Genomic DNA, 25,547 nt, shown 5'->3' on the forward strand with positions numbered 1-25,547 from the left:
ATTGTTCCGCTTATTTCCCGCATGTGGCTGTGCACACCATGCGGAAAGTAAGCAGAACAATTGCGGATGGTACCCACGGTCCGGAGGAGAGGAGACTGTCCTCCGGGCTTTGGGTACCATATCCCTGTAAAAAATAGAATTTAAAATAAAAAATATTGTTATTCTCACCCTCCGACGTCCCGCGCAGCCTTCCCGCCTCTCTCCACGCTCCCGTTCCCAGTAGTCCTTTGCGAAAATGCCCGCGATGGCGTCCGATCTCGCGGGATCGCGAAGTCTCGCGGTAATTCGCGCGACGTCATCGCGAATTACCGCGAGACGTCGCGTTCCCTCGAGAACTGACGTCATCGCGGGCATTTTCGCAAAGGACTACTGGGAACGGATGCGAGGGACGTCGGAGGGTAAGAATAACACCATTTTTTATTTTTTTTTTTACATTCTATCTTTTACTACTTATGCCGCATAGGCGGCCTCTGTAGTAAAAAGTTGGTCACACTCGTCAAACACTGTGTTTGACGAGTGTGACCAACCTGTCAATCAGTTCTCCAAGCGATGCTACAGATCGCTTGGAGAACGCTAGCATTTTGCAAGCTAATTACGCTTGCAAAATGCTAGTTTTTCCGTGGGAAAATCGCGGGAATTTAAAATGCGATTTTCCCGCGGACTGGAATTCCGGAATTCTCGCGGTAATTTCCGCGAGAGTTCCGGTACGTGTGCACTTAGCCTAAACCATCAGGGGGGCACCTGCAGCAAGACGGCCATGCTCGAGGTAAAGCATATCCTTTGCTGGGCCAAAAGAAACCTCTCTGTGATCTCGGCAGTTCACATTCCGGGCATAGAGAACTGGGTGGCAGACTTCCTCAGCTGGCAGGGTCTTGCATCCGGGAAATGGTGACTCCACCCCGAGGTTCTCCATCAGATTTGCCAACGCTCGGGAACTCCAGATGTGAACCTGATGGCTTCCAGGTTGACTGCCAAGGTGCCCACGTTTGTCACTCGGTGCCGGGATCCACAGGCAATCGCCATGGACGCGTTGGTCTGCCATGGAACCAGTTTCGCCTGTGCTACCACTGCTTCCAGAGGTCATCAGGAAGGTCTAGGCAGAGGGGGTCCCAGTAATTCTGATTGCCCCAGATTGACCTCGTCGGGCATGATATGCGGATCTATTGCGGCCACTTGTCATCATCCCCTGGTGGCTGCCAGAGCACTCAGGCCTACTTCCCAGGGCCCGATCTTCCACCAGAACTCAGGGGCCTTGTGTTGACAGCTCGACCATTGAATCTTGAATCCTGACCCAGGCTGGGTTCGGCCGGGATTTGGTTGCCACAATAGTTAGCGCCCGGAAGCCCGCCTCAGCACGTTTTTACCTCCACACCTGGAAGTTTTTCTTCACGTCATGTAGGGACCACAGTTATTTGTCACTGAGATTCTCCTTTCTCAACATTTTTTGCTTTTTTTCCAGTCTGGCCTTGACTGAGGTTAGCTACTAGTTCCCTCAGGAGACAGATATCGGCCTTGTCTGTGCTGTTCCAGTGCAGGATTGTTACCAATTTGCAGGTAGAGACCTTCATCCAGGGAGTCTCCCACTTGGTACCTCCCTATAGGTCCCCCTGGACGCCTGGGACCTTAACCTGGTCCTAAGCGTTCTGCAGGAAGCTCCTTTTGAACCACTACAGTATGTCTCTTTGTCATACCTTTCCTGGAAAGTGATATCCCTTGTAGCTATGACATCAATCAGGCAGGTCTCAGAGCTGGCAGCTCTATCCTGTCGAGCCCCGTTTCTGTTTTTTCTCTACAGGGGTAAGGTGGTTCTCAGGCCAGCTATTTCTTTTTCTTCGGAAGGTTGTTTCCTCGTTTCACATTAATGAGGACTTTGTCTTGCCCTCTTTTTTCCCTGCACCGGTAAACCGTGTGGGAGAGTCTCGTCATACGTCAGAGCCCTCAGGAAGTACGTGTCACGGACGGCATCCTTCCGTCAGACAGACACGCTGTTCGTGCTCCACGATGGTCGCAGAAAGGCACTTGCTGCCTCAAGATCGACCATAGTCAGGTGGATTCGTTTGGCTGTTCAGAAGTCCTAGCGCATCAGAGGTGCACCTGTTCCAGTGGGGATCAGAGCACACTCCGCTCGGGCAGTAGGCGCCTCTTGGGCTCTTCGGCATCAGGCATCGGCGGGACAGGTCTGCAAGGCGGCAACCTGGTCCAGTCTGCACACATTCTTCAAACACTACAATGTCCATACTCAGGCTTCAGCAGATGCAAGCCTGGGTAGAAGGATTCTCCAAGCATCGGTGGCGCACCTTGAGACGGGAGGTGCGTATAGCTTGGACCGGTGAGTCAACTTCCCACCCAGGGACTGCTTTAGGATGTCCCACAGTCCTGTGTCCCCCAATGAGGCGAAGGAGAAACATGGATTTTTGTGATACTCACCGTAAAATCCTTTTCTCCAAGACGCTCATTGGGGGACACAGCACCCACCCTGGTAGCCAGTTGGCTCTCTTTTTGGTTTTTGTTCTATTAATATGTATTTATGATGCGAGGTGGGTCTTCCAGACATGTTGTTACCTGCATTAGGGTTGATTTTGTCTGTTGTTTTTGATCTCCTACTGCTTTTGCACCGAACTGGTCTCGCCGGCAACCAGGGCGAGGGTGTATACTGTGGAGGTGGAGCTAAACTTTTTTTCATTCACTTAGTGTCAGCCTCCTGGTGGCAGTAGCATACATCCACAGTCCTGTGTCCCCCAGTGAGCATCTCGGAGAAGAGGATTTTACGGTGAGTATTACAAAAATCCATGGTTCATTTTTATGTAGATAGTAATGAAATTTTTTTTTTCTAATATATATATATATATATATATATATATATATATATATGTATATTTTAAGTGCATATAACATATAAATGTTGTTTGAACAATGGGTCTGATGACACATTCTTTAATCAATTTCATGAAAGTCACAGCCAAAAGGATTGTCCCATATTGATAAACCCTCTTTCAAATGCAGCCCTGGTGGCAGTCTATTCAGTGATTGATAGCACTGAGGGTAAGCCAGAGTGGTAGCTGTCATTTGCTCTGTGTAATGGAGTTGGGTCCTTCTTTATGTGTTGTAATAGAGCGTAAGATAAGGGGTTAGCCCGATAAGTCTACCTCTGTAATCTATATTACACAACTTCTAACTAGAATAAGCCATATCATCCCTGGAACTTCTGATTTTGACATTTTTGGTTATAACAACTGCAAGCTGTTGAAACGCTTGGTCTTGCTATCATCATATCCAACACGTTAAAACTACTTTTGGCACACAAACAAATCAAATGTATCTAGGAAATGTGCTCATTCTTATACCTTGTAACTTGACATCCACGCCTTCTTTCCATTCAACGGTATTCTTCTAACAATATTGTTGCTGGAACCTTCCTTTCCTCAAATCCTAGCATGCATTGGAAGCGCCATTGTCCGAGGGCTTGCCCGCTCTTATCAGAATGTCCCCCTCTGTACCTTAGTTTGTAATTCTTGTAATTCATCTTGGTGTTTCTGTTGCTAGAGACAGATTTTCTTAGGCCAGTAGGCATATTGATGGTAATTTACAAAGTAGTGAAGAGCTGCTTACTATTCTAGTTGGCTCAGTGATTTACAATAATTGCCCCTTGCTAATCTTGGTATAGCTAAACAAAATACCATATGCTTATTGGCTTCAGTTAATCTCTACCAAGCGCAAAGGTTTGGAGTGGGCCACTGCACCAAACACATATGCTGGTATAGAAGTCATCGTAAGATAATGATTATTTTAATTGCCTGCTTGGAACTACACTACTCTTAAAATAAAAGCACACCTTTCTGTAATACCTGTATGAAATGTAATGGCTGAAGCAAAAGACCAAGACCTGCCCCGACTTTATGTAATCTCTCTTGGTATCACTGCTGCTGTTAACAGATGACACTTAACAACAGTCAGTGGACAATGAGGCATAAAGAAGGGAGAAACCTAGGGGTTTGCACTTTGCAGGGATTTTTTAGGGGCAAGTTAGATAGCATCTTTTTGAAATAAAGTGATTTGGGGATTGATGATTTAGCACATAAGTTATCACAAGAGATCAAGTTATCTGAAAGTATAGCGACCATTCAAGCTTATATTGTTTGAAATTTACATTTTTTACATGTTTTCCTCATTATGTCTCAAACACGTGGCCGACGGGCTGCATGCCCTCCTCGTGGCTCCATTAACCTGCCCTCAGGCCTCTGAGGTAATTGCTACCTGGTCCAGTAGCTATTTAACACAAGTAGGTCCCAAAAAAATTAATTAAATAGGACAAAAACTCATACAAAGATTCAAACACCTAAAACGGAGGAGGAAAATAAACCCCTACCATAAAGTATAATCCTTAAAATTGATTTTATTAGTTATCAAAATACACAAATAGTAAAAGCTGCTGTACACCAACATGCAGGGGACAGATCACCAATAGAATGCAAAATTCAAATGACCTCATAAAAATAAACTAGAGTGAAAAAAGTGCAAAAGTGCAAATATATTGGCAAAGTATTGCTTATAGTGGTATTAAACAAATACCTAACCACAAGGAATACAAATATCATATAATATATAAATAAGCTGTAAGTACATAAAAGAAAAGTGCAAAAGCAATCATACCATATTAATTTAAATATGACAGTAATGCACAAACACCTAACCACAGGTGTGATAGACTGTGATGAATCACAATAGTATGGAGGTCAAAAGGTGAAACATAAGAGAAAGTGCCTAATGCTCGCACAATGAATCCACATGGCAAACCGCTGGGTAAATATACTAGTGGCCAGTATTGACCTAACTATGTAAACAGCATAGCACCAAATAAGCAACTTACTGCAATTAAACGGTGATCTGGAGTGTCTCCACTGCCCCAACACACATTTGGTATTATTAATCTTCTTCAAGAAAAGAAGAAAATAAAGATTAAAAAAATAATGTAAAAATTGTGTTTCATGTACAATCTAAAGAAAAAAATTAAACCTTTATCATATGGTAACCGCCATTAAAAAGAAAAAAAAAAGCCAAAAAATTTTAAAAAAATGATGATCAAAAAGTCTTAATAGAAAAATAATGGTATCACTGAAAAAGTAATCTTTTCTTTGCAAAGTACGCGGCCCTTCAGATTCAGATTTTTTCTGTGTGGCCCCTTTACTCTGCTGAGTTTAAGACCACTGGTCTACTCTAAAAGTCGCATTTGATTTTAACCTTATACATACCTGATGAGTGTTTTACCACTCTGCCCACCCAGCAGTTTCCTATTTAGTTTTTCCTCCGTCCAGCTAACTGGATAAACTCCCATGTTATTGGCAAATTGTGTGCCGGATTTATGCTGCAGTCAGGATTGTAAGAAGCAGTGGCTGGTGGAAAATAAATTTTAAACATATTAGAGTGCTGCTTGCACTGTGTGTTTGGGGCTTGTGAAAATGGTTATCAGCTATCCACAAAACATAAATCTTTGATTTAGCCCTGACCAGAGGAATGTCGTACTTAAAAACATTTACTACTTTCTGGCACATATTTTCCAGAGGAAATCCAGTTGAAATTCTTTGCTCATTAGAAATAGTATTCTGGTCCTCATTGGGAAATCATTTCTGGGTGACTTGCCAACTCATGTAAAAGCACAGAATTATATTATTTACTAATGGGATTATCTGTGTGTGTGTATGGAGGTTACATTTGCTTTCCATATTTTTCCACACTTGGTTTCCGGAAATTGCTGTTTCCTTATTACTTTCTTATTATTTAAAGAAGACTTCCTATTGTAAGTTTAAAGTGTGACTATTGTAATTTTGATGACCTTGGGCTGTGATTACTCTCCTGCAATATGTACACACATTTGTACAGTGCATACGTGTACATTAAAGAGAATCTGTCAGCAGGTTTTTGCTACCGCTTCTGAGAGCAGCTTGATGTAGGCAATAAGATCCTGAATCCAGCGATGTATCACTTAGATTACTGGGTGCAGCCGTTCTGACACAGAGTTTTTAGATTTAGCAATAGAGCAGAGCTGAGAAATCTAACCCCGCCCACACCAGGCTCTCTATGTACATAGCTACAGTGGGGAAAATAAGTATTTGATACACTGCCGATTTTGCAAGTTTTCCCACCTACAAAGAATAGAGAGGTGTGTAATTTGTATCGTAGGTACACTTCACCTGTGAGAAACAGAATCTAAAAATAAAAACCTGAAAATCACATTGTATGATTTTTACATAATTAGTTTGTATTTTATTGCATTAAATAAATATTTGATCACCTACCAACCAGCCAGAATTCTGGCTCTCAGAGACCTGTTAGTTTTTCAATAAGAAGCCCTCCTACTCTGCACTCATTACCTGTATTAATTGCCCCTGTTTGAACTCATTCCCTTTATAAAAGACACTCAAGTCAATCGCACACCAAGCTCTCCACCATGGCCAAGACCAAATAATAATAATAATAATAATCTTTATTTTTATATAGCGCTAACATATTCCGCAGCGCTTTACAGTTTTGCACATATTTTCATCACTGTCCCTGATGGGGCTCACAGTCTAAATTCCTATCAGTATGTTTTTTGGAGTGTGGGAGGAAACCGGAGTGTCCGGAGGAAACCCACGCAAACACGGGGAGAACATACAAACTAAAAATCTAAAAATAAAAACCTGAAAATCACATTGTATGATTTTTACATAATTAGTATGTATTTTATACCAAATATATAAATATAATATTTTATTTTATACCAAAGAATGTCTAAGGACACCAGGGACAAAATCAGCCCTGTATATAATACTTATTTTCCCCACTGTATAGACAGTGAGCTGCTTATCACAGAAGGGGGCGTAGTCGGACTTGCAAGCATTCAGCCAGTAAGTCACAGCAATGTTAATTACATGGTGATTAAACCTTCAGTCCAAGTAAGGAACACCACACAGCCGGGCATGTGACCACTCGTTTAGTTCAGTGTTTTAACTCCAAAAACTGCTGACAGATTCCCTTCAACTTAGAAACTGTTTTCTAAGCATTGTGTCTTAGCTTTCTCTACTCTTTTTATCACCATTGCAATTTTTTTGTTCTATAAAATATGTATTAAAATCTGTGACTTGAGATATAAGTTTGTCAATAATTAACTAAAAATCTCAAAATTTTATCTTGGATTAAAATGTTACAACTACTGGGAACAATTATTTTACATGGTGAAAGTCAGCGGCTTTCAAGTTCATGCAATAATAAATCAGTGACCCAACCATTCAACAATGAAGAAGCGCAGGAAGAAAAAAAATAACTACAGATTCAGGAGACAAGGGGCGTAACAAATGTTTCCAAATGTTTGGTAAGAGACACGTTCTCTTCAAAAGGTGGTTATTTATGTCAATATATATTATTGTTTTTCTTTTTTCTAGTTACGAATGAACACAGAGAAATATGAAAAGCTGCTATCTGAACGTGCTGTACAATTTCGTGCAATTCAAAAACTTCTGTTGACAAGGTTCAAAGATAAGACACCTGCTCCACTTCAGAATTTAGACACTTTACTGGATGGCACCTACAGACAGGTTAGTTGGAGTTTTTTCAATGCACGGGGTTGAATATTGGGGTTACTGAAGATATTTTGAGTTTTATTGTTATCATAGATACACATTTGTCAAAACCTAATGTTGCAGCGTTATCAATTGTAGTTTAGCTATTGCAAGAAGTTTACGAAAGGAATAACTTGCAGTTGGTACCTGCTACTCGTCAAATGCTACTCGTCAGGCATGCCAGGTTCATTAAGTGACATGTGTCTCTAAATGAATATGGAGTGTCTGACTCCTAAATCTGTGAGAAAATTGCTGATCTTGATGAAACATTTGCCACAGTCAACAAAACAATGGATTTTAGAACATATATAGTCAAAACACTTCAGCAAAGTTGATGCAAAATATCTTCTGTTAAGATACAAAGTACACTACTCACAAAAAGTTAGGGATATTTGGCTTTCGGGTGAAATTTATGGAACACGTAAAAAGTTCATGCTACAGTGATATTTTATCGTGAAAGTAGGGCATTTAAGTAGAAGCAGCAATGGTGATTTCCTCATCTCAACCAGTTTATTGAAACAAAAACCAACAACAGTGGTGAGTAGACCCCAACAAAAAATGTGAATGTCTCAACTTGTCATGTGGTCTTGAGCATCAATTACAGCTTGACAACAATGTCTCGTGCTGTTCACAAGTCGAGATATTTGCTGCTGAGGCATGGCGTCCCACTCTTCTTAAAGGGCGGCCCTCAGGTCATTGAGGTTCTGGGGTAGAGAGTTACAAGTCTCTACATGGCGACTCAGCTGATCCCATAGGTTTTTTATGGGATTCGGGTCTGGAGAAAATGCAGGCCACTCCATTTGGGGTTACTCCAGCAGCTGTTCTCTAATGATGCAACCTCGATTAGCTTGAGCATTGTCATCCATGAAGATGAAATTAGGCCTGTGTTGTTCATGCATAGGCGCAATGACTGGATTAATTAAGTTATTCAAGTAGTAGGGGCATGTTACTGTACCATTCACAAAATGTTGGCAGTTCTTTATTGACTAGACACACCTGCCCACACTGTAACACCCTCACCACCAAAGGCTTGTCTGCTGACAACAGTGGCTAATGCATAGCCTTCTTCTTGACGTCTCCATCATTGTTTGTGGCCAACATTTCTGCTCAGTGTGAATCGACTTTCATCAGTGAAGAGCACTGAGGTCCAGTGGACCCTCGTGCAGCGTACATAATGCCTGTGCCTTGTGGTGTGGTCTGGTACCCTTGCAGGTCATATAGCATGGAGACCACGCTGATGTAAACAATATTGAATGCTTGACGTGACACTTGGGTGCCTCTCAGCTCTCTTGAACATGCCTGGAGTTTTGTGGCATTCATCATCTGGTCCCAAAGGGCATTGTTCACAATGAATCTGTCATCAGTGTGAGATGTTGCCATAGGAACTCCACTTCAGTGCCTTTCTGTGACTCTTCTAGTCTCTCTATCTCTGTTGCAACCTGCTGATGATACTCTTTGACACTCTAAGCTCAGTGACTGACTGAGAACATCCTGCTTGAAGCCTCGCAATGGCGAGATGAAGATTATTAGGTGTTGTATTGGTCTCATGATGTCAAAATGTGAACAGCATGATGAAGAGCTCTGTTTAATACCAATTCTAATTGAACCCCGAAATTTGTTGGGCGATAAAGAGATCAATCACCTGATGTGACTTTTGCCATTAACCTCCCCCTGTTTGGTGCAGGTTCCGACGATAAGCCCGCACCTTTTCCGGTACATGATAGGTGATCTGATCAGCTGACATGTGCCAGGAACAGCCGTGGGTGAAATTGCTATTCACTCGCGGCTGTTAACATGTTAAATGCCGCTGTCAAACTCTGACAGCGGCATTTAACATGCACGCTCAGGAAGCGCGTCATTACCTCCTAACATCAGCGGACAACTTCAGCTTCAAGTCTCTCATGGATTCTATTGACGCAAGTAAAAAGTAAAAAAAAAAAGAGGAATTTAAAAAAAAATAAATCAAATCACTCCCCTTTCGCCCCATTCAAAATAAAACAATAAAAAAATCAAATATTAAATATTTGGTATTGTCACGTTCAGAATCGCCTGATCTATCAATATATAAAAAATTAATCCAATCGGTAAACGGCGTCGCGAGAAAAAAAAATCAAAACGCCAGAATTACGTTTTTTTGGTCGCTGCAACATTGCAATAAAATTTAATAACGGGCGATCAAAATAACATATCTGCACCAAAATGGTATCAATAAAATGTCAGATCAGCACGTAAAAAATAAGCCCCGAAACAGCCCCAGATCCTAAAAAATGGAGACTCTACGGCTCTCGGAAACTGGGAACTTATTTTTTTTTTTACAAACTTTGGAATTTTTTTCACACTTAGATAAAAAAGAACCTAGACATGTTTGGTGTCTATGAACTAGTAATGACCTGGAGAATCCTAATCGCAGGTCACTTTTAGCATTTAGTGAACCTAGTAAAAAAGTCAAAGAAAAAACAAGTGTGGGATTGCACTTTTTTTGCAAATTCACCACACTTGAATTTTTTTTACCGTTTTCTGTTACATGACATGGTAAAACCAATGGTATTATTCAAAAGTACAACTTGTCCCGCAAAAAAAAAGCTCTCACATGGCCATTTTGACCAAAAAATAAAAAAGTTATGGCTCTGTTTAGAAGGGGAGCAAAAAATAAAAATGCAAAACCAAAAATACCCCTGTCGTTAAGGGGTTAAGCTCCTTGTTAGAGAACATCACGTTGTGCGAAAAGTACTGAAATATTAAACAATTGGACATGTGCTTTCAAAAGTTTAGAGACGGTCACATTACATTCACCTGAAAAGGTTAGAGTACATTTTAGGTTCATCCTGCCTTAAGGGGACAAAATTTCTAGGAATAGAAAGAATTGAAAATTTTTAGGTATAGTAAGACACAAAGGAATGATAGAGAATATTTAGGGTAGAAATACAAAACACAAATCATGTTTCTGCAGTCGCTCTATGTAACTGCAGATTTATGAATCTTGACAGTGTGCAATGTGCACATTATCAGGATTCCCCTATATTTCCAATATGAATGGGTGCTCACTTGACCCTGATTATACAATTCCATACTAGTGATCATGTACAAACTAGATTTCAATCTACACGTTTCAAAAAACATTGAGAGTATGAGTGATAATGTAGCTTGCACATGACCACAAGTGTTGAAAGTGCGTAATGTCATGATTTGCCAATATGCAGTTACATGGCATCGCTGCGGAAACTTCTCTTGAGCAAAGCATAAAAAAACCTTTTTTGGTCAAAAAAAAAGGAAATATATATGAAAAATAAATTTGACATTATAAGGCTACCAAAAGGCAAATTTCTTAGCCACAAGTAAGAATGTAAGCGTTTAAATACCATTGGCATATGACAAACTCATTCATTACTCTGTCTCATTACTCTCTAACTTGTTTATAACCGATAAGAGGTCTCATTATCTCTGTGGAAATCTGATGCATCTGGCCCTGATGGCATGTGTCCATGTTTCGACAGTAATTTTAGCTTATTTTGGACTCTGCTCTATTAGTTTGCTTTTTGGTGATATGCCATTATGTATCTACAAGAACAGTAAAGGTAGCTATTCACATTAGATAGAAGTAGGTTAATGGACAACCATTGAATAACTCGTCCTTACACAGTTTTCATGTTGGTTGTTAAACCCGAATAAACTGATCAAAGAAAATAACTCCTCTAGGGATTAGAGATCAAAAATTCAAGGTTTATTACAGGCATAGTGCAAAATATAAAAACAATTCAAAAGTGCTGCAGAGTAAGAGAAGCCATAAGAGAAACCACACTGATCAGTGGCGGATTATAATGTGGTAAATCTGGGTGGCAGCCCAGGGCCCAGTGGTGTGGGGGGGACCCACAAACCCCAGGGTAAATTGCCCCATTATAATCCGCCACCATAGCGCCACGCCCCCCCATTCACTGACCCCATCCTCGCCCTCCCAGACAGACCCACCAGCCACCGCAGCCCCACACTGATAAATCCCTGCTCTGTGTGCACAGGACCTGTGATGAGGTCACAGGAGGGGAGGAGTCGGGTCACATGATCAGGGGCCTCGCTCCGAGGAGCACATGAAAACTCGCATGTGACATTCCATCGGAAGTGACGTGCTGGAAGCTGACGGGAAATTAGGTCATTTCGGGAGGAGATTGTGACGGAACCATGGAGGCGCTTCAGATCATTACCATGTCCTCCTCCGACAGCTCGGATAGCAGGATCGCCTTGGACTCGGGGATGTCGGCCATGTGAGTGGATCATATGTCCTGCACCAGGAGGCTCAAGTGGGCACTACAATGTGAGCCGGACTGGTATAGTATCTTTATAGAATCTTTCTTTCTCTCTCTGTTTCTTTCTCTCTGTTCTTTCTTTCCCCTCTTTATTTCTCTTTCTTTCTTTCTTTCTTTCTTTCTTTCTTTCTCTCACTGCTCTTTCTTTCTCTTCTGCTCTCCTTTCTTTCTTTCTCTTTCCCTCTCTGTTCTTTCTTTCTTTCCCCTTTTTCTGTCCTTCTTTCCCCTTTCTTTTTTTCTCTCTCTGTTCTCTTTCCCTCTTTCTTTCTTTCTCTTTCCTTCTTTCTTTCTCTGTTCTTTCTTTCCCTCTTTTTTTCTCTCTGTTCTTTTTTCTGTCCCCTCTTTCTTTCTCTATGTTGTTTCTTTCTTTCTCTCTCTGTTTCTCTTTCTTTCTTTCACTCTGTTCTTTCTTTCTCTCTCCTTTCTCTCTGTTTTCTTTTTTCGCTCTCTCTGTTCTTTCTTTCTTTTCCTTAGTACCAGTCAGTGTGCCCACCGTACCAGCCACTGTGCCCATAATGCCAGCCACTGTGCCCTCAGTACCAGTCAGTGTGATCAGCAGTGCTAAATGGGTGTGGTTGAGGCGTGGAAATGGGTGTGACTAGTTGTGAAATGGGTGTTCATCAAAGAGCGTATTTTGATGATAAACCTCCCCGCTCACAAATGTTTGACTTGGTGCATTTGGTCCAGAAATGGTTGCAGCCGGACTCCTCCACGCCAGCCCAGATGGTCGAGCAGGTGGTCATGGACTGGTTTATTCACTCCCTCCCCAGGCCGGTGCAGACCTGGGTTGCCAGGGAGACCTCCGGAATGCAGATGACCTGGTGGGCCTCATAGAAAGGTACCAAGTGGTTGAGATGTCCCTAAGGAAGCTGGGGGGTGGTACATCTCCATACTGGGGAGCCCGAGTCCCTAAAGAGGGGTAACAGTACCACCACTGGATAGAGTCCAAGGTCTCCAGTAGCCACTGAGGGGCTACCAAAGGCTGCTGCAAAAGACCTGATCTCCTGACGGTGTCACGGTCCTGGACTCATAGCAGCCCGTTGTCCTATGTCTTCCGAGCAGATGAATTGTAGCCTAGGCAGGCGCTGCCCTTATTATGCCTACCCAGCCTGCAGTGTGGACTTACAGCCCGGAGAGGGGCCGCAGTCATGTCCCATGAGCATAAGCGGAGTACTGGTGTCAGGACTCTTGAACTCCGGGAGTCTGGTGACCCTGATAATGGCCACACTCCCCCACCAGTTGATCACAGGGAAACATGTGGGCGTCCGCTGTATCCACGGGGATTGAAAGACTACCCTGTTGCCAGAGTGTTGATTAAAACAAGCCATGGTACAGAGTTGTCAGAGACTTAATACACCCCATGATAATTGGGCGAGACTTGTGGGGTAAAGCAGGAGTACCCAGTGTCTCAGGCAACAGTGAGCACATCCCTGATGAATCCCTATCGCAGTCGGAGGTGGAGGAGATCCCCTTGTGTGTCCTAGCTGGTGATGAAGATGAACCGGTGACCAGTGAGGCTGAGGTTCCTGAGCTGGGGGTGTCTGGGGATCTTAGAGCTACCATAGGTGTTGTTCCAGAAGTGCTGGACAGGACTGTGTATGATCTTTTTACTTTCTTTTGAACCAAACAGACTGTCTTTCTGTTACCAGTTTGGATTCCTGGTTTATGAAGCAATAAACCACCCAGAAAATTTAACCAAACGTGGACCTGTGTCTACCTCGAGGAGCAGCTAAGTGTGTAAATCCCTCACAGCGGTTAGGGATGGGGTTAGGGTTATAGTTGAGTTAGGGTTGGAGTAAGAATTTGGGTTTTTTCAAAAGGAAAAAAGAAAAATGATAATGATATATCAGCTAGTGGTGAGTGCAAGTGCATCTGGTGTTTGAGTATACACAGAGTATCGTGGATCCCCGCATTTTATGGGTGGAGTCCAACAGCCGCAAAACATTTGGGGCAGAGACTCGAGCATATCACTCAATCACCTGCGATATTCAGTGCATACCCAAGCACCCGATGCAATCTGGAGTAGCCAGCACTTGCGCTCAACACTAATGACAAGTATCTTATCAAATTCTGTGTCGTACCTGTGGGTTCAAAATGCTCACTATACCCGTGGATAAAATTCTTGAGTGATATGGTTTCCAAAATGGTGTCACTTGTGGAGGGTTTCCACTGTTTAGGCACATCATGGTCTATCCAAACGAGACATGGCGTCCGCTAATTATTCCAGCAAATTTTGCTTTCAAAAAGTCAAATGGCACTCCTTTCATTCCAAGGTCTGCCGTGCGTCCAAAGAGTAGATTTCCCCCACAAATGGGGTATCAGCGTACTCAGGAGAAATTTTACGACATATTTTGTGGTCCCTTTTCTCCTGTTACCCTTGTAAAAATAAAAAAGTTTGGGTCTAAAGTAATTTTTTTGTGAAAAAAATTAAATGTTCATTTTTTCTTTCCACATTGCTTCAGTTCCTGTGAAGCAACTGAAGGATTAATAAACTTCTTGAATGCTGTTTTGAGCACCTTCAGGGGTGCAGTTTTCAGAATGGTGTCACCTTTGTATTGTTCAATTTCTCATGTTACCCTTATGACAAAGCAAAATTTGAGGCTAAATTAAGATTTTTTGTGGGGAAAATTAGATTTTTTAAATTTATTTTCACAGCTCTATGTTATATATTTCTGTGAAGCATTTGGAGGTTCAGGGTGCTCACCACACATCTAGATAAGTTCCTTAAGATGGTCTAGTTTTCGAAAAGGTGTCACTTGTGTGAGGTTTCCAATGTTTAGGTACATGAGGAGCTCTCCAAACGCGACATGGCATCCACTTATTCCATGATGATTCCAGCAAATTTTGCATTAAAAAAGTCAAATGGTGCTCCTTCCCTTTCGAGCACTGCCATGCTCCCAAATAGTATTTTTCCCCTACAAGTGAGTTATCTGTGTACTCAGGAGAATTTGCACAAGAAATTTTATGGTACAGTTTATCCTGTTACCCTTGTAAAAGTTGGAAATTTGGGGCTAAAAGAACATTTTTGTAGGAAAAAAGTGATTTTTTTTTTTTTAAATTTTCACGGCTCTATGTTGCAAACTTCTGTGAAGCACTTCGGGGTTCAAGGTGTTCACCACACTTCTAAGTTCCATGAGATGTTTAGTTTCCAAAATGGGGTAACTTGTGGGAGGTTTCCACTATTTAGACATATCAGAAACTCTCCAAACGTGACATGACGTCCGCTATTAATTCCAGTAAATTTTCCATTCAAAAAGTCAAATGGAGCTCCTTCCGTTTCAAGCCATACCATTGTCACAATCCATTTTTTGAATCTCTGTCAGGTACTGGATTCTCTGATATAAATGTTTTTCCTTTCTGGCCCTCGGGGGTTAATATGGGTTTTTGCCCCCGGTGGCCGCTGGTGTTACTACAACTGTAGGTGGTCAGCTGATGGGTCCCCCCCCCCGGTAGCCGCTGGTGTTACTATATGTTTAGTTAGTCAGCAGGTGGTGACTACTCCCACTTCCCTTTATAAGGCCACCTGGGGCTGCAATTCACTGTTGGTAATACTGGTCATTTGCTAACCAACCTTGGTGAAGACTGGACCTACCTGGTGTAGAGGGGGGGTTCGCTTATCTGGAGCAGAGGTGATTGAAGCGTTGGCAGCAGATAAAGCTAAGTTTTGGTTTTTAGTTGCTTTAACCCCGTGGTGTCTGGTTTATCTTTTCCTTTTGTGCTATTGGTGCAGTAAACTTTATTCCCTGTCTCACCTCCTGGGGAGGGGGTTGGGCGTTTAGCTCACGGCTAAACAGAAGATAGGGACAGGTCGGGGACTTGGGCCTCACTACCATCAAATGTACCCCCAAGTTAAGGAAAGTCAGGGCACCCCCTTAGCCTGAGGGCAGTTCAGGGGCCCAGGTTCCACATCACCTGTTTCCCCGCAACTACCCCGTGACAACCGTGCACCCAAACAGTAGTTTTCCCCCACATATGGGATATCGGCGTGCTCAGGAGAAGTTGATCAACAAATTTTGGGGTCCGTAGTCAGCTGTTATCCTTGTGAAAATAAAAAAGTTTGCGTGTTACGTAATTTTTCTGTGGAAAAAAAATGAAATGTTCAATTTTTTTCCTTCCACATTGCTTCAGTTCCTGTGAAGCAACTGAAGGGTTAAGAAACTTCTTGAATGTGGTTTTGAGCACCTCGCTGGTCAACTTTTAATCCTAACTTCCTAACAAAAAAATTATATTTCCAAAGTTGTGCTGATGTAAAGTAGACATGTGGGGAGTGTTATTTATTATCTATTTTGTGTGACCTAACTCTCTGATTTAAGGGAATAAAAATTAAAAGTTTGAAAATTGCAAAGTGTTCAAATTTTTTGCCAAGTCAAATCAAAGAAAATTTACCACTACCAGTATGTCACGAAAAAACAATCAGGTACAGTGGGATCCATTGAAGCGCTCCAGAGTTATTAGCACATAAAGTGACACTGGTTAGAATTGTAATATTTGGCTTGGTCGTTAAGGTCAAAATTGGCTCTGTCACGAAGAGATTAAGCTTCAGATTCTATATTTTCTAGAGTAATAGTGATCTGCTGGGATTAAAGTGAAGGTTAGCCATCCTACTTGTATTGTTTTGGAAGTACAGTATATATTTTTAGAGAACATTGCAGAATTAACACAATTTGTACTTTAGTAGGGTTAAGTTTCTTTGCCAAAGGATACTGTAGAACAGGGTCATTGAACAAAATTCTGGATTTTCAACTCAAAAGTAGATATGAATCCCATGTGATTTCCTTCTCTTCTCTGTAATGAATCACATCACTGTCGCTCTTATGCTAACCACCTGTTTAATAAATGAAGAACGTGCAAGATTTATACACACCTGCCTGTGCGCTTGTCATCCTAAATCAAAATGAACAATCAACCACTGAAAGAAATCCCCATGTGTATAGATTTATGTGATCTTCTGAAAACAATATCCAAAAAGAATAGGCTTTCATTATTGTGGGACTGGGGTTCAGTAGTGGGAACGGTGCGTTTGTGAAATCTTTTTATTACAGGGTTGATAGCTCTGAAGTAGTAGTAGGTCAAATTTTCTTTCTCTAGAGCTTCATCCATTCTCGCTGTTCCCATCAAAAGGATATAACTGTTAACACACTTCCCACGCCAGTGTTTAATAAAAAAGATTCTGCGAGCCTAATATGATGCATTCATATGTATCAGTCCTCTATTATCTTTTTTGGCTTTTCAGCGTTTTATTTATTATTTTAATAAATAGCGTCAAAAGGTGCAGAGCTGCTCTACTCAAAGTGGGGTTATTAACCTGCAGGTTAACCCTATTTCAGCTATCCAACGTGACTGGTTCCCTTTAAAGCATTTGTCCCACAAGATCTTTTCAGGAGTGCACCACTCTCCTGACTCTTGGCTCCCTGCTTGCTGGGGGGCTATATGCGCCTGGTTTATTGACAGCTTGGGTTCAGACCCATTACATTATTACTCTGTTGGTCCAAACTGTGTACTTTCCGATGTTGCTATATGTAACCGCTGTGCCTCTGCAGCATTGCAGGAGCAGTGTAGCACTGAATCTGGCCTGAATCAGGAGCTAAGATTGTGCTCCAGAGATCTAAGCTAGCTTCAGTGTAAGGGTACATACCCATATGCGAGAAAAAAAAAGGTCCGATTTCTGGACCGAAAAAAAGCCATGAGAGTGTCATGCGATTTCTGTTCGATTTTTAAAACGGAAAATCTGTATGACATGTGTATGCAATCCGTACGCAATGCGATTTTAACATGAGCTTTTACATACAGCAGTTCTCTGTCCTTTACACATTGTTTTAAAACTAAATATTCTGCAAAACACCCACACACACATACAGCTCTGGAAAAAATTAAGAGACCCACTGCAAAATGTTCAGTTTGTCTGATTTTTCTCTTTATAGGTATATTTTTGAGTAAAATGTAAATCGTTCTTTTAGTCTACAAACTTCTGACAACATGTCTCCGAATTTCCAAGCAATAAATTTTGTTTTTTTTTTCTGATAAAGAAAAATTGTCCAAATGTAAAAAAGCCCAGTGCTTTCAGACCTCAAATAATGCAAAGAAAACAAGTTCTTAATCATTTAGAAACAACAGTACTAATGTTTTAACTCAGGAAGTCTTCAGAAATCAGTATTTTTTGGAATAACCATGACTTTTAATCACAGCTTTCATGCGTCTTGGCATGCTTTCCATCAGTCTTTCACACTGTTTTTGGGTGACCTTATGCCACTCCTGGTACAAAAATGTAAGCAGTTCTTTGTTTGATGGCTTGTGACTATCCATCTTCTTCTTGATTACATTCCAGAGGTTTTCAGTGGGGTTCAGGTCTGGAGATTGGGCTGGGCTGGTCATGACAGGGATTTGATGTGGTCATCCTTCATCCATACATTGATTGACCTAGCTGTGTGGCATGGCGCATTGGCGTGTTGGAAAATCCAGTCCTCAGAGTTGGGGAACATTGCCTGAGCAGAAGGAATCAACTGTTTTTCCAGGATAACCTTGTATGCGGCTTGATTCATACATCCTTCGCAAAGATTAACGTACCTAATTCCAGCCTTGCTGCTGAAGCATCCCCAGATCATCACCGATCCTCCACCAAATTTCACAGTGGGTGCAAGACACTGTGGCTTGTACACTTCTCCAGGTCTCCGTCTAAACATTAGATGACCAGGTGTTGGGCAAAGCTGAAAATAAGACTCATCAGAGAAGATTACCTTACTCCAATCCTCTATGGTCTTTGGCAAACCAGCCTGGCTCTCCCTTGCTTCTCATTGATAAAAGGCTTTTTTCTCACTTTACATGACTTGAGCCCTTCCTCTAGGAGCTTGTTACGAACTGTTCTTGCCGTGCACTTCACCCCAGCTGTCATTTGCCATTCCTTTAGTAGGTCACTTGATGTCATTGTGCGGTTGCTGAGTGACAATCGAATAAGATGACGGTCATCCCGGTCAGTGGAGAGTCGTTTTTGCCCTCTGCTGGTCTGTAGCTTTGTTGTCCCTAATGTCTGCTGCTTGACCTTGTTGTAATGGACTGCCGTCTTAAAAAATTTAAGGATAGAGGCAACATGACGCTCACTGTATCCCTCTGCTAGTAAAGCCAGAATTGAGCCCTTCTTTTCCTCACTCAAGACTTTTCTTTTCAACTCCTTACTCATGGATAAAAGTTATTTTTTCATTCCTATTACTTTTGGGATATTACTAACATCCAGCTTGTCCTATTGCAAGACGACTGTGAGCACCACAGCAGGTTTTTTTTTTTTTTATACTTTCCTTTGTTAAATAAGATTTGGTTCAGGTGATCACCTAATTAGAAGGACATTAAATAGAATGAGGTGTACTCTGGTTGGAATTCAACTGACACTGGAATGGAATGGCTGTCAGACATGTAGAGAAGCTGATTTTTATAAAACTATGCAATGGTCCCTTAATTTTTGCCAGAGGTGTGTGTGTATGTATATATACACTCACTGGCCACTTTATTAGGTACACCATGCTAGTAAGGGGTTGAACCCCCTTTTGCCTTCAGAACTGCCTCAATTCTTCGTGGCAGAGATTCAACAAGGTGCTGGAAGCATTCCTCAGAGATTTTGGACCATATTGACATGATGGCATCACACAGTTGGCGCAGATTTGTCGGCTGCACATCCCTGATGCGAATCTCCCGTTCCACCACATCCCAAAGATGCTCTATTGGATTGAGATCTGGTGACTGAGGAGGCCATTTGAGTACAGTAAACTCATTGTCATGTTCAAGAAACCAATCTGAGATGATTCGAGCTTTATGACATGGCGCATTATCCTGCTGAAAGTAGCCATCAGATGTTGGGTACATTGTGGTCATAAAGGGATGGACATGGTCAGCAACAATACTCAGGTAGGCTGTGGCGCAACGATGCTCAATTGGTACCAAGGGGCCCAAAGAGTGCCCAGAAAAAATTCCCCACACCATGACACCACCACCACCAGCCTGAACCGTTGATACAAGGCAGGATGGATCCATGCTTTCATGTTGTTTACGCCAAATTCTGACCCTACCATCCGAATGTCGCAGCAGAAATCGAGACTCATCAGACCAGGCAACGTTTTTCCAATCTTCTACTCTCCAATTTCGATGAGCTTGTGCAAATTGTAGCCTCAGTTTCCTGTTCTTAGCTGAGAGGAGTGGTACCCAGTGTGGTCTTCTGCTGCTGTAGCCCATCTGCCTCAAAGTTCGACGCACTGTGCGTTCAGAGATGCTCTTCTGCCTACCTTGGTTGTAACGGGTGGCAATTTGAGTCACTGTTGCCTTTCTATCAGCTCGAACCAGTCTGCCCATTCTCCTCTGACCTCTGGCATCAACATGGCATTTCCGGCCACAGAACTGCCGCTCACTGGATTTTTTTTCTTTTTCGGACCATTCTCTGTAAACCCTAGAGATGGTTGTGCGTGAAAATCCCAGTAGATCAGCAGTTTCTGAAATACTCAGACCAGCCCTTCTGGCACCAACAATCATGCCACGTTCAAAGGCACTCAAATCACCTTTCTTCCCCATACTGATGCTCGGTTTGAACTGCATGAGATTGTCTTGACCATGTCTACATGCCTAAATGCACTGAGTTGCCGCCATGTGATTGGCTGATTAGAAATTAAGTCTTAACACACAGTTGGACAGGTGTACCTAATAAAGTGGCCAGTGAGTGTATATATATATGTATATATATATATATATATGTCAGTGACACACGTGTATGTATATATATATATATATATATATATATATATATATATATACACTGTATATACGAGTATAAGCCGACCTGAGTATAAGCCGAGGCCCCTAATTTTGCCACAAAAAATGTGAAAACTTGACTCGAGTATAAGCCTAGCGTGGGAAATGCAGCAGCTACTGGTATATTTCAAAAATAAAAATAGACACCAATAAAAGTAAAATTAATTGAGACATCAGTTTAGTAGGTTAAATGTTTTTGAATATCCATATTGGATCAGGAGCCCGATATAATGCTCCATACAGTTCATGATGGGCCCCATAAGATGCTCCAAACAAAATATGCCCCCATATAATACTCCATAAAGTTCATGATGGGCCCCATAAGATGCGCCATACAATAATATGCCCCATATAATTCTGCACAAAGCTTAATGATGGCTACATAAGATGCTCCATATTAAAATATGCCCCATATAATGCTGCACAAAGGTTAATGATGGTCCCATAAGATGCTCAATATTTAAATATGCCCCATATAATTCTGTATAAAAGGTTGATGATGGCCCCATAAGATGCTCTGTAGAATAATATGCCCCATATAATGCTGCATAAAGGTTGATGGTTCCATAAGATGCTCCATAGAATAATATGCCCCATATAATGCTCCATAAAATTTGATGGCCCCATAAGATGCTCCATAAAGGTTGATGGCCCCATAAGATGCTCCATAGAATATAATGCTCCATAAAGGTTGATGGCCCCATAAGATGCTCCACAGAATAATATACCCCATATAATGCTCCATAAAAGTTGATGGCCCCATAAGATGCTCCATAGAATAATATGCCCTATATAATGCTCCATAAAGGTTGATGGCCCCATAAGATGCTCCATAGAATAATATGCCCCATGTGCTGCTGCTGCGATTTAAAAAAAAAATGACATACTCACCTCTTGTCACTGGGGGCCAGGTGCCGGTGTCCTGAGCAGGCAGGGACACCGGCGTGCTATGGGGGCTAGGTGCCGGTGTCGCCACTGGCTCAGGCCCCTGGTACTTGTGATATTCACCTGTCCCCGTTCCACTGCCATGCACCTCTGTGTCTTCCATGTCTCTGCAGTGACTGTTCAGGCAGAGGATGCACACTAAACACATCATCGCGCCCTCTGACCTGAATGTCACAGTCAGAGGATGTGGAAGACACAGCCCGGCGGTGGAACGGGGACAGGTGTATATCACATGGCTCACCCTCCCCCATCATACTCACCCTCCTGGCGCAATATCTGCACTTCCCTGCTTCTCCGTTGTCCCGGGGCCAGCAGCTCCTTCTGTGCTGAGCGGTCACGTGGTACCGCTCATTAAAGTAATGAATATGCACTCCACGCCTATGAGAGTGGAGTTGCATGCGCATATTCATTACTTTAATGAGCGGTACCACCTGACCGCTCAACACAGGAAGAAGCTGCATGCCCCGGGACAGAGATACAGGGATGGAGACCAGCGATGGCGCGGAGGAGGGTGAGTATGATCTCTTCGGCGGCTGCAGCTGCTCCCCATCCCCCCAACCCCCGCTGACTTTCTGGCATATGACTCGTGTATAAGCCGAGGGGAGCTTTTTCAGCACAAAAAAGTGCTGAAAATCTCGGCTTAAACACGGGTATATATATATTGCAGAGAGAGAGATATAGAAGAATAGCCGGTAATTCATTTGCTGGCTTCTGTAAAATCACTGCAGGAGCCAACAGGATAGGAGAGATGGATTACTTACAGTAAATCCGTATAGAATAGGTAGATATGTACATGTCAGTGGCAAATACAATTAGTATAGTGTGTGTGTAAAATACTGGACATGTATTGAATTAATAAAAGATTATTTCACGTAAAAAAAAAATTGGCATGGGTTCCCCCTATAATTAATAGCCAGCAATGGCTATGCAGACAGCTGAGGGCTGATGTTAATAGCCAAAGAAGGGACCATGAATAGTGACCCCCCCGGCTAAAAACATCCGCTCTCAGCCGCCCCAGAAAAGGTGCATCTCTAAGATGTGTCAATTCTGGCACATAGCCTTGCTACACTACCCTGTAGTGGTGGCATATGGGATAATAGTTGGGGGGTTGATGTCACCTTTCAGGTGACATCAAGCCCTGAGGTTAGTAATGGAGAGGCGTCAATATATATACAGCTCTGGCAAAAATTAAGAGACCACTTCCAAATGTTCAGTTTGTCTGATTTTTCTCTTTATAAGTATATTTTTGAGTAAAATGTAAATTGTTCTTTTAGTCTATAAACTTCTGACAACATGTCTCCGAATTTCCAAGCAATAAATTTTGTTTGTTTTTTTTTTCTGAAAAGGAGAAATGGTCAAAATTAAAAAAAAAACAGTGCTTTCAAACCTCAAATAATGCTAAGAAAACAAGTTCATAATCATTTAGAAGCAACAATACTAATGTTTTACCTCAGGATGAGTTTAGAAATCAATATTCTGTGGAATAACCATGATTTTTAAAAATTGCTTTCATGCGTCTTGCCATGCTTTGCCACCAGTCTTTCACACTGCTTCTGGTGCAAAAATGTAAGCAGTTCTTCTTTGCTCGATGGCTTAATAATAATCTTTATTTTTATATAGCGCTAACATATTCCGCAGCGCTTTACAGTTTGCACACATTTTCATCACTGTCCCCCGATGGGGCTCACAATCTGAATTCCCTATCAGTATGTCTTTGGAGTATGGGAGGAAACCGGAGTACCCGGAGGAAACCCACGCAAAACACGGGGAGAACATACAAACTCCTTGCAGATGTTGTCCTTGGTGGGATTCGAACCCAGGACCCCAGCGCTGCAAGGCTGCAGTGCTAACCACTGAGCCACCGTGCTTACCCGACTTGTGACTATCCATCATCCTCTTGATTACATTCCAGAGGTTTTCAATGGGGTTCAGGTCTGGAGAATGGGCTGGCCATGACAGGGTTTTGATGTGGTGGCCTCTTAATTTTTGCCAGAGTTGTATCTATCTATCTATCTATCTATCTATCTATCTATCTATCTATCTATCTATCTATCTATCTATCTATCTATCTATCTTCTATGTGTATATAGCTATTCTATATATTCTTTTCTAACCTGTGAGTGTGATTTTACTGTATAGCCGCACATGAATTGCCGACTTTTCAAAGGACAGTGATGCGTAAAAATCGGACAGCACTCGCATGGTCTTGGCTACACTACCCTGTAGCGGTGGCATATGGGATAATAGTTGGGGGGTTGATGTCACCTTTCAGGTGACATCAAACCCTGAGGTTAGTAATGGAGAGGCGTCAATATATACAGCTCTGGCAAAAATTAAGAGACCACTTCCAAATGTTCAGTTTGTCTGATTTTTCTCTTTATAGGTATATTTTTGAGTAAAATGTAAATTGTTCTTTTAGTCTATAAACTTCTGACAACATGTCTCCGAATTTCCAAGCAATAAATTTTTTTTTCTCCGTCCATTTTCAGCTGAGAAAAAAATTACAGATGAGATGTAACCCATTGAATAACATTGGTCCGAGTGCAATCCGATTTTTTTTTATCGGATTGCGCTCGTCCGTATTTCTCGCATATGGGTATGAGCCCTAATGCTTACAAGCTCTATTGGAGAGAGCTAGTAAGCGCTGCTCATGGAAAAATCTGCTAGCACTTTGTAAATTACACTGTTTTTATGAACAGCCATCAGTAAGAGTGTGGCTCTTCAAGGCAAAAAAATGAATTTTTTTTTTAGTTGTAATCAGAGCTGTGTAATTATGATATTGTGTATCTTGAGGGTCTTAGTTCTGTCAAGCTTGTGGATCATTACTTCACCACAACTACTCTGTACTAATGTTTGTGATACAAGATCTAAAAAGAATAAGATCACATGTAGTCTCATCTGGTGGCTCCAAATAAAGCTTCTATGGATTAACTTTGTGCTACCTATCTACTCAGGACTCACCCATTAACCCCTGTACCGGGATATGGACTTATACAGTGGCCATACATTGAGTCCTCCTAGTTGCCGCTGGCCTGTGGAGCAGACTGACAGAATTCGTCTGGTCGCTAGGTCAGATCCTGGAGGGTTATTTCTGGTTAACACATCTTTTTCTCTGGTGTTCAGGCAAACCTTGGTAGATGATCTACTAATCTAACTTTTAAACAGTGTACTCTTAAACTACGTAATCTTAAAATGCGTCAAATTTATCAAAGTTTACAGTCCTTTTCTGGTGCCTATAGCTTAGTAAATCGGCACCATAGTATAACAAAAATAAGCTAAACAATAGGAAGTGAAAATATCAGAAGAGGTACAAATGACAAGCAGCATCATCTTCTAAACCTTCAGAAACTTCAGACCACATAGGAGTGGGAAGATAGTTTACTTTGTTTTTGGAGTTGATGACCTCAATCTGATCTGTGATGCCATAAGCGAGTACTGCAGGTCGCCAAACCAATGTCATCAACTGCAGGCTCACGGTGCCCACATCTTGGGGAAGGGATTTAGAATCCAAACTATTCTGTAACTATTGAATGCATTGCGAGAATATTGGTTACATCACTGCTTTGTAGCATTCACCACTAGATGCAGAGTAGTGGCTGACATAAAGAAAAAAGAGTGGGGGTCTCTAAAGACCATCGCTGTAAGCCCATCCATATACCAGAGCTATTTACAGGGTTTGGACAAAATAATGGAAACACCTGGAAACATCAACAAAAGTTAGTTTAATATGGTGTAGGTCCACCTTCTGCGGCGATTACAGCCTCAGTTCTCTGAGGTATGGATTCATACAAGGTGTGAATTGTTTCCAAAGGAATTTTAGCCCATTCTTCAGTTAAAACACCCTCCAGTTCATTGACCGACGATGGCGGCGGACATCAATGTCTAACTTGAACCTCTAAAATCGACCATAAATGCTCAATAA

The 25,547-nt window shown here is 41.9% G+C and overlaps 1 protein-coding gene across 4 annotated transcripts in view; it reads left to right on the forward strand.

The window, feature by feature from the left end:
* The window catches only part of BBS9 (Bardet-Biedl syndrome 9), a 649,391-nt gene that overhangs the window by 336,553 nt on the left and 287,291 nt on the right, over positions 1-25,547 (forward strand). For all 4 annotated transcript variants that reach the window (XM_073549956.1, XM_073549955.1, XM_073549957.1 and 1 more), the window contains one exon: positions 7,419-7,571. In XM_073549956.1, coding sequence (XP_073406057.1) covers positions 7,419-7,571 — 153 coding nt within the window. The remainder of the gene's footprint in view (positions 1-7,418; positions 7,572-25,547) is intronic.

Source organism: Dendrobates tinctorius, unplaced genomic scaffold (genome assembly GCF_039654945.1).
Source record: "Dendrobates tinctorius isolate UK_male_01 unplaced genomic scaffold, ASM3965494v1 ptg000162l, whole genome shotgun sequence".
NCBI lineage: Eukaryota > Metazoa > Chordata > Amphibia > Anura > Dendrobatidae > Dendrobates > Dendrobates tinctorius.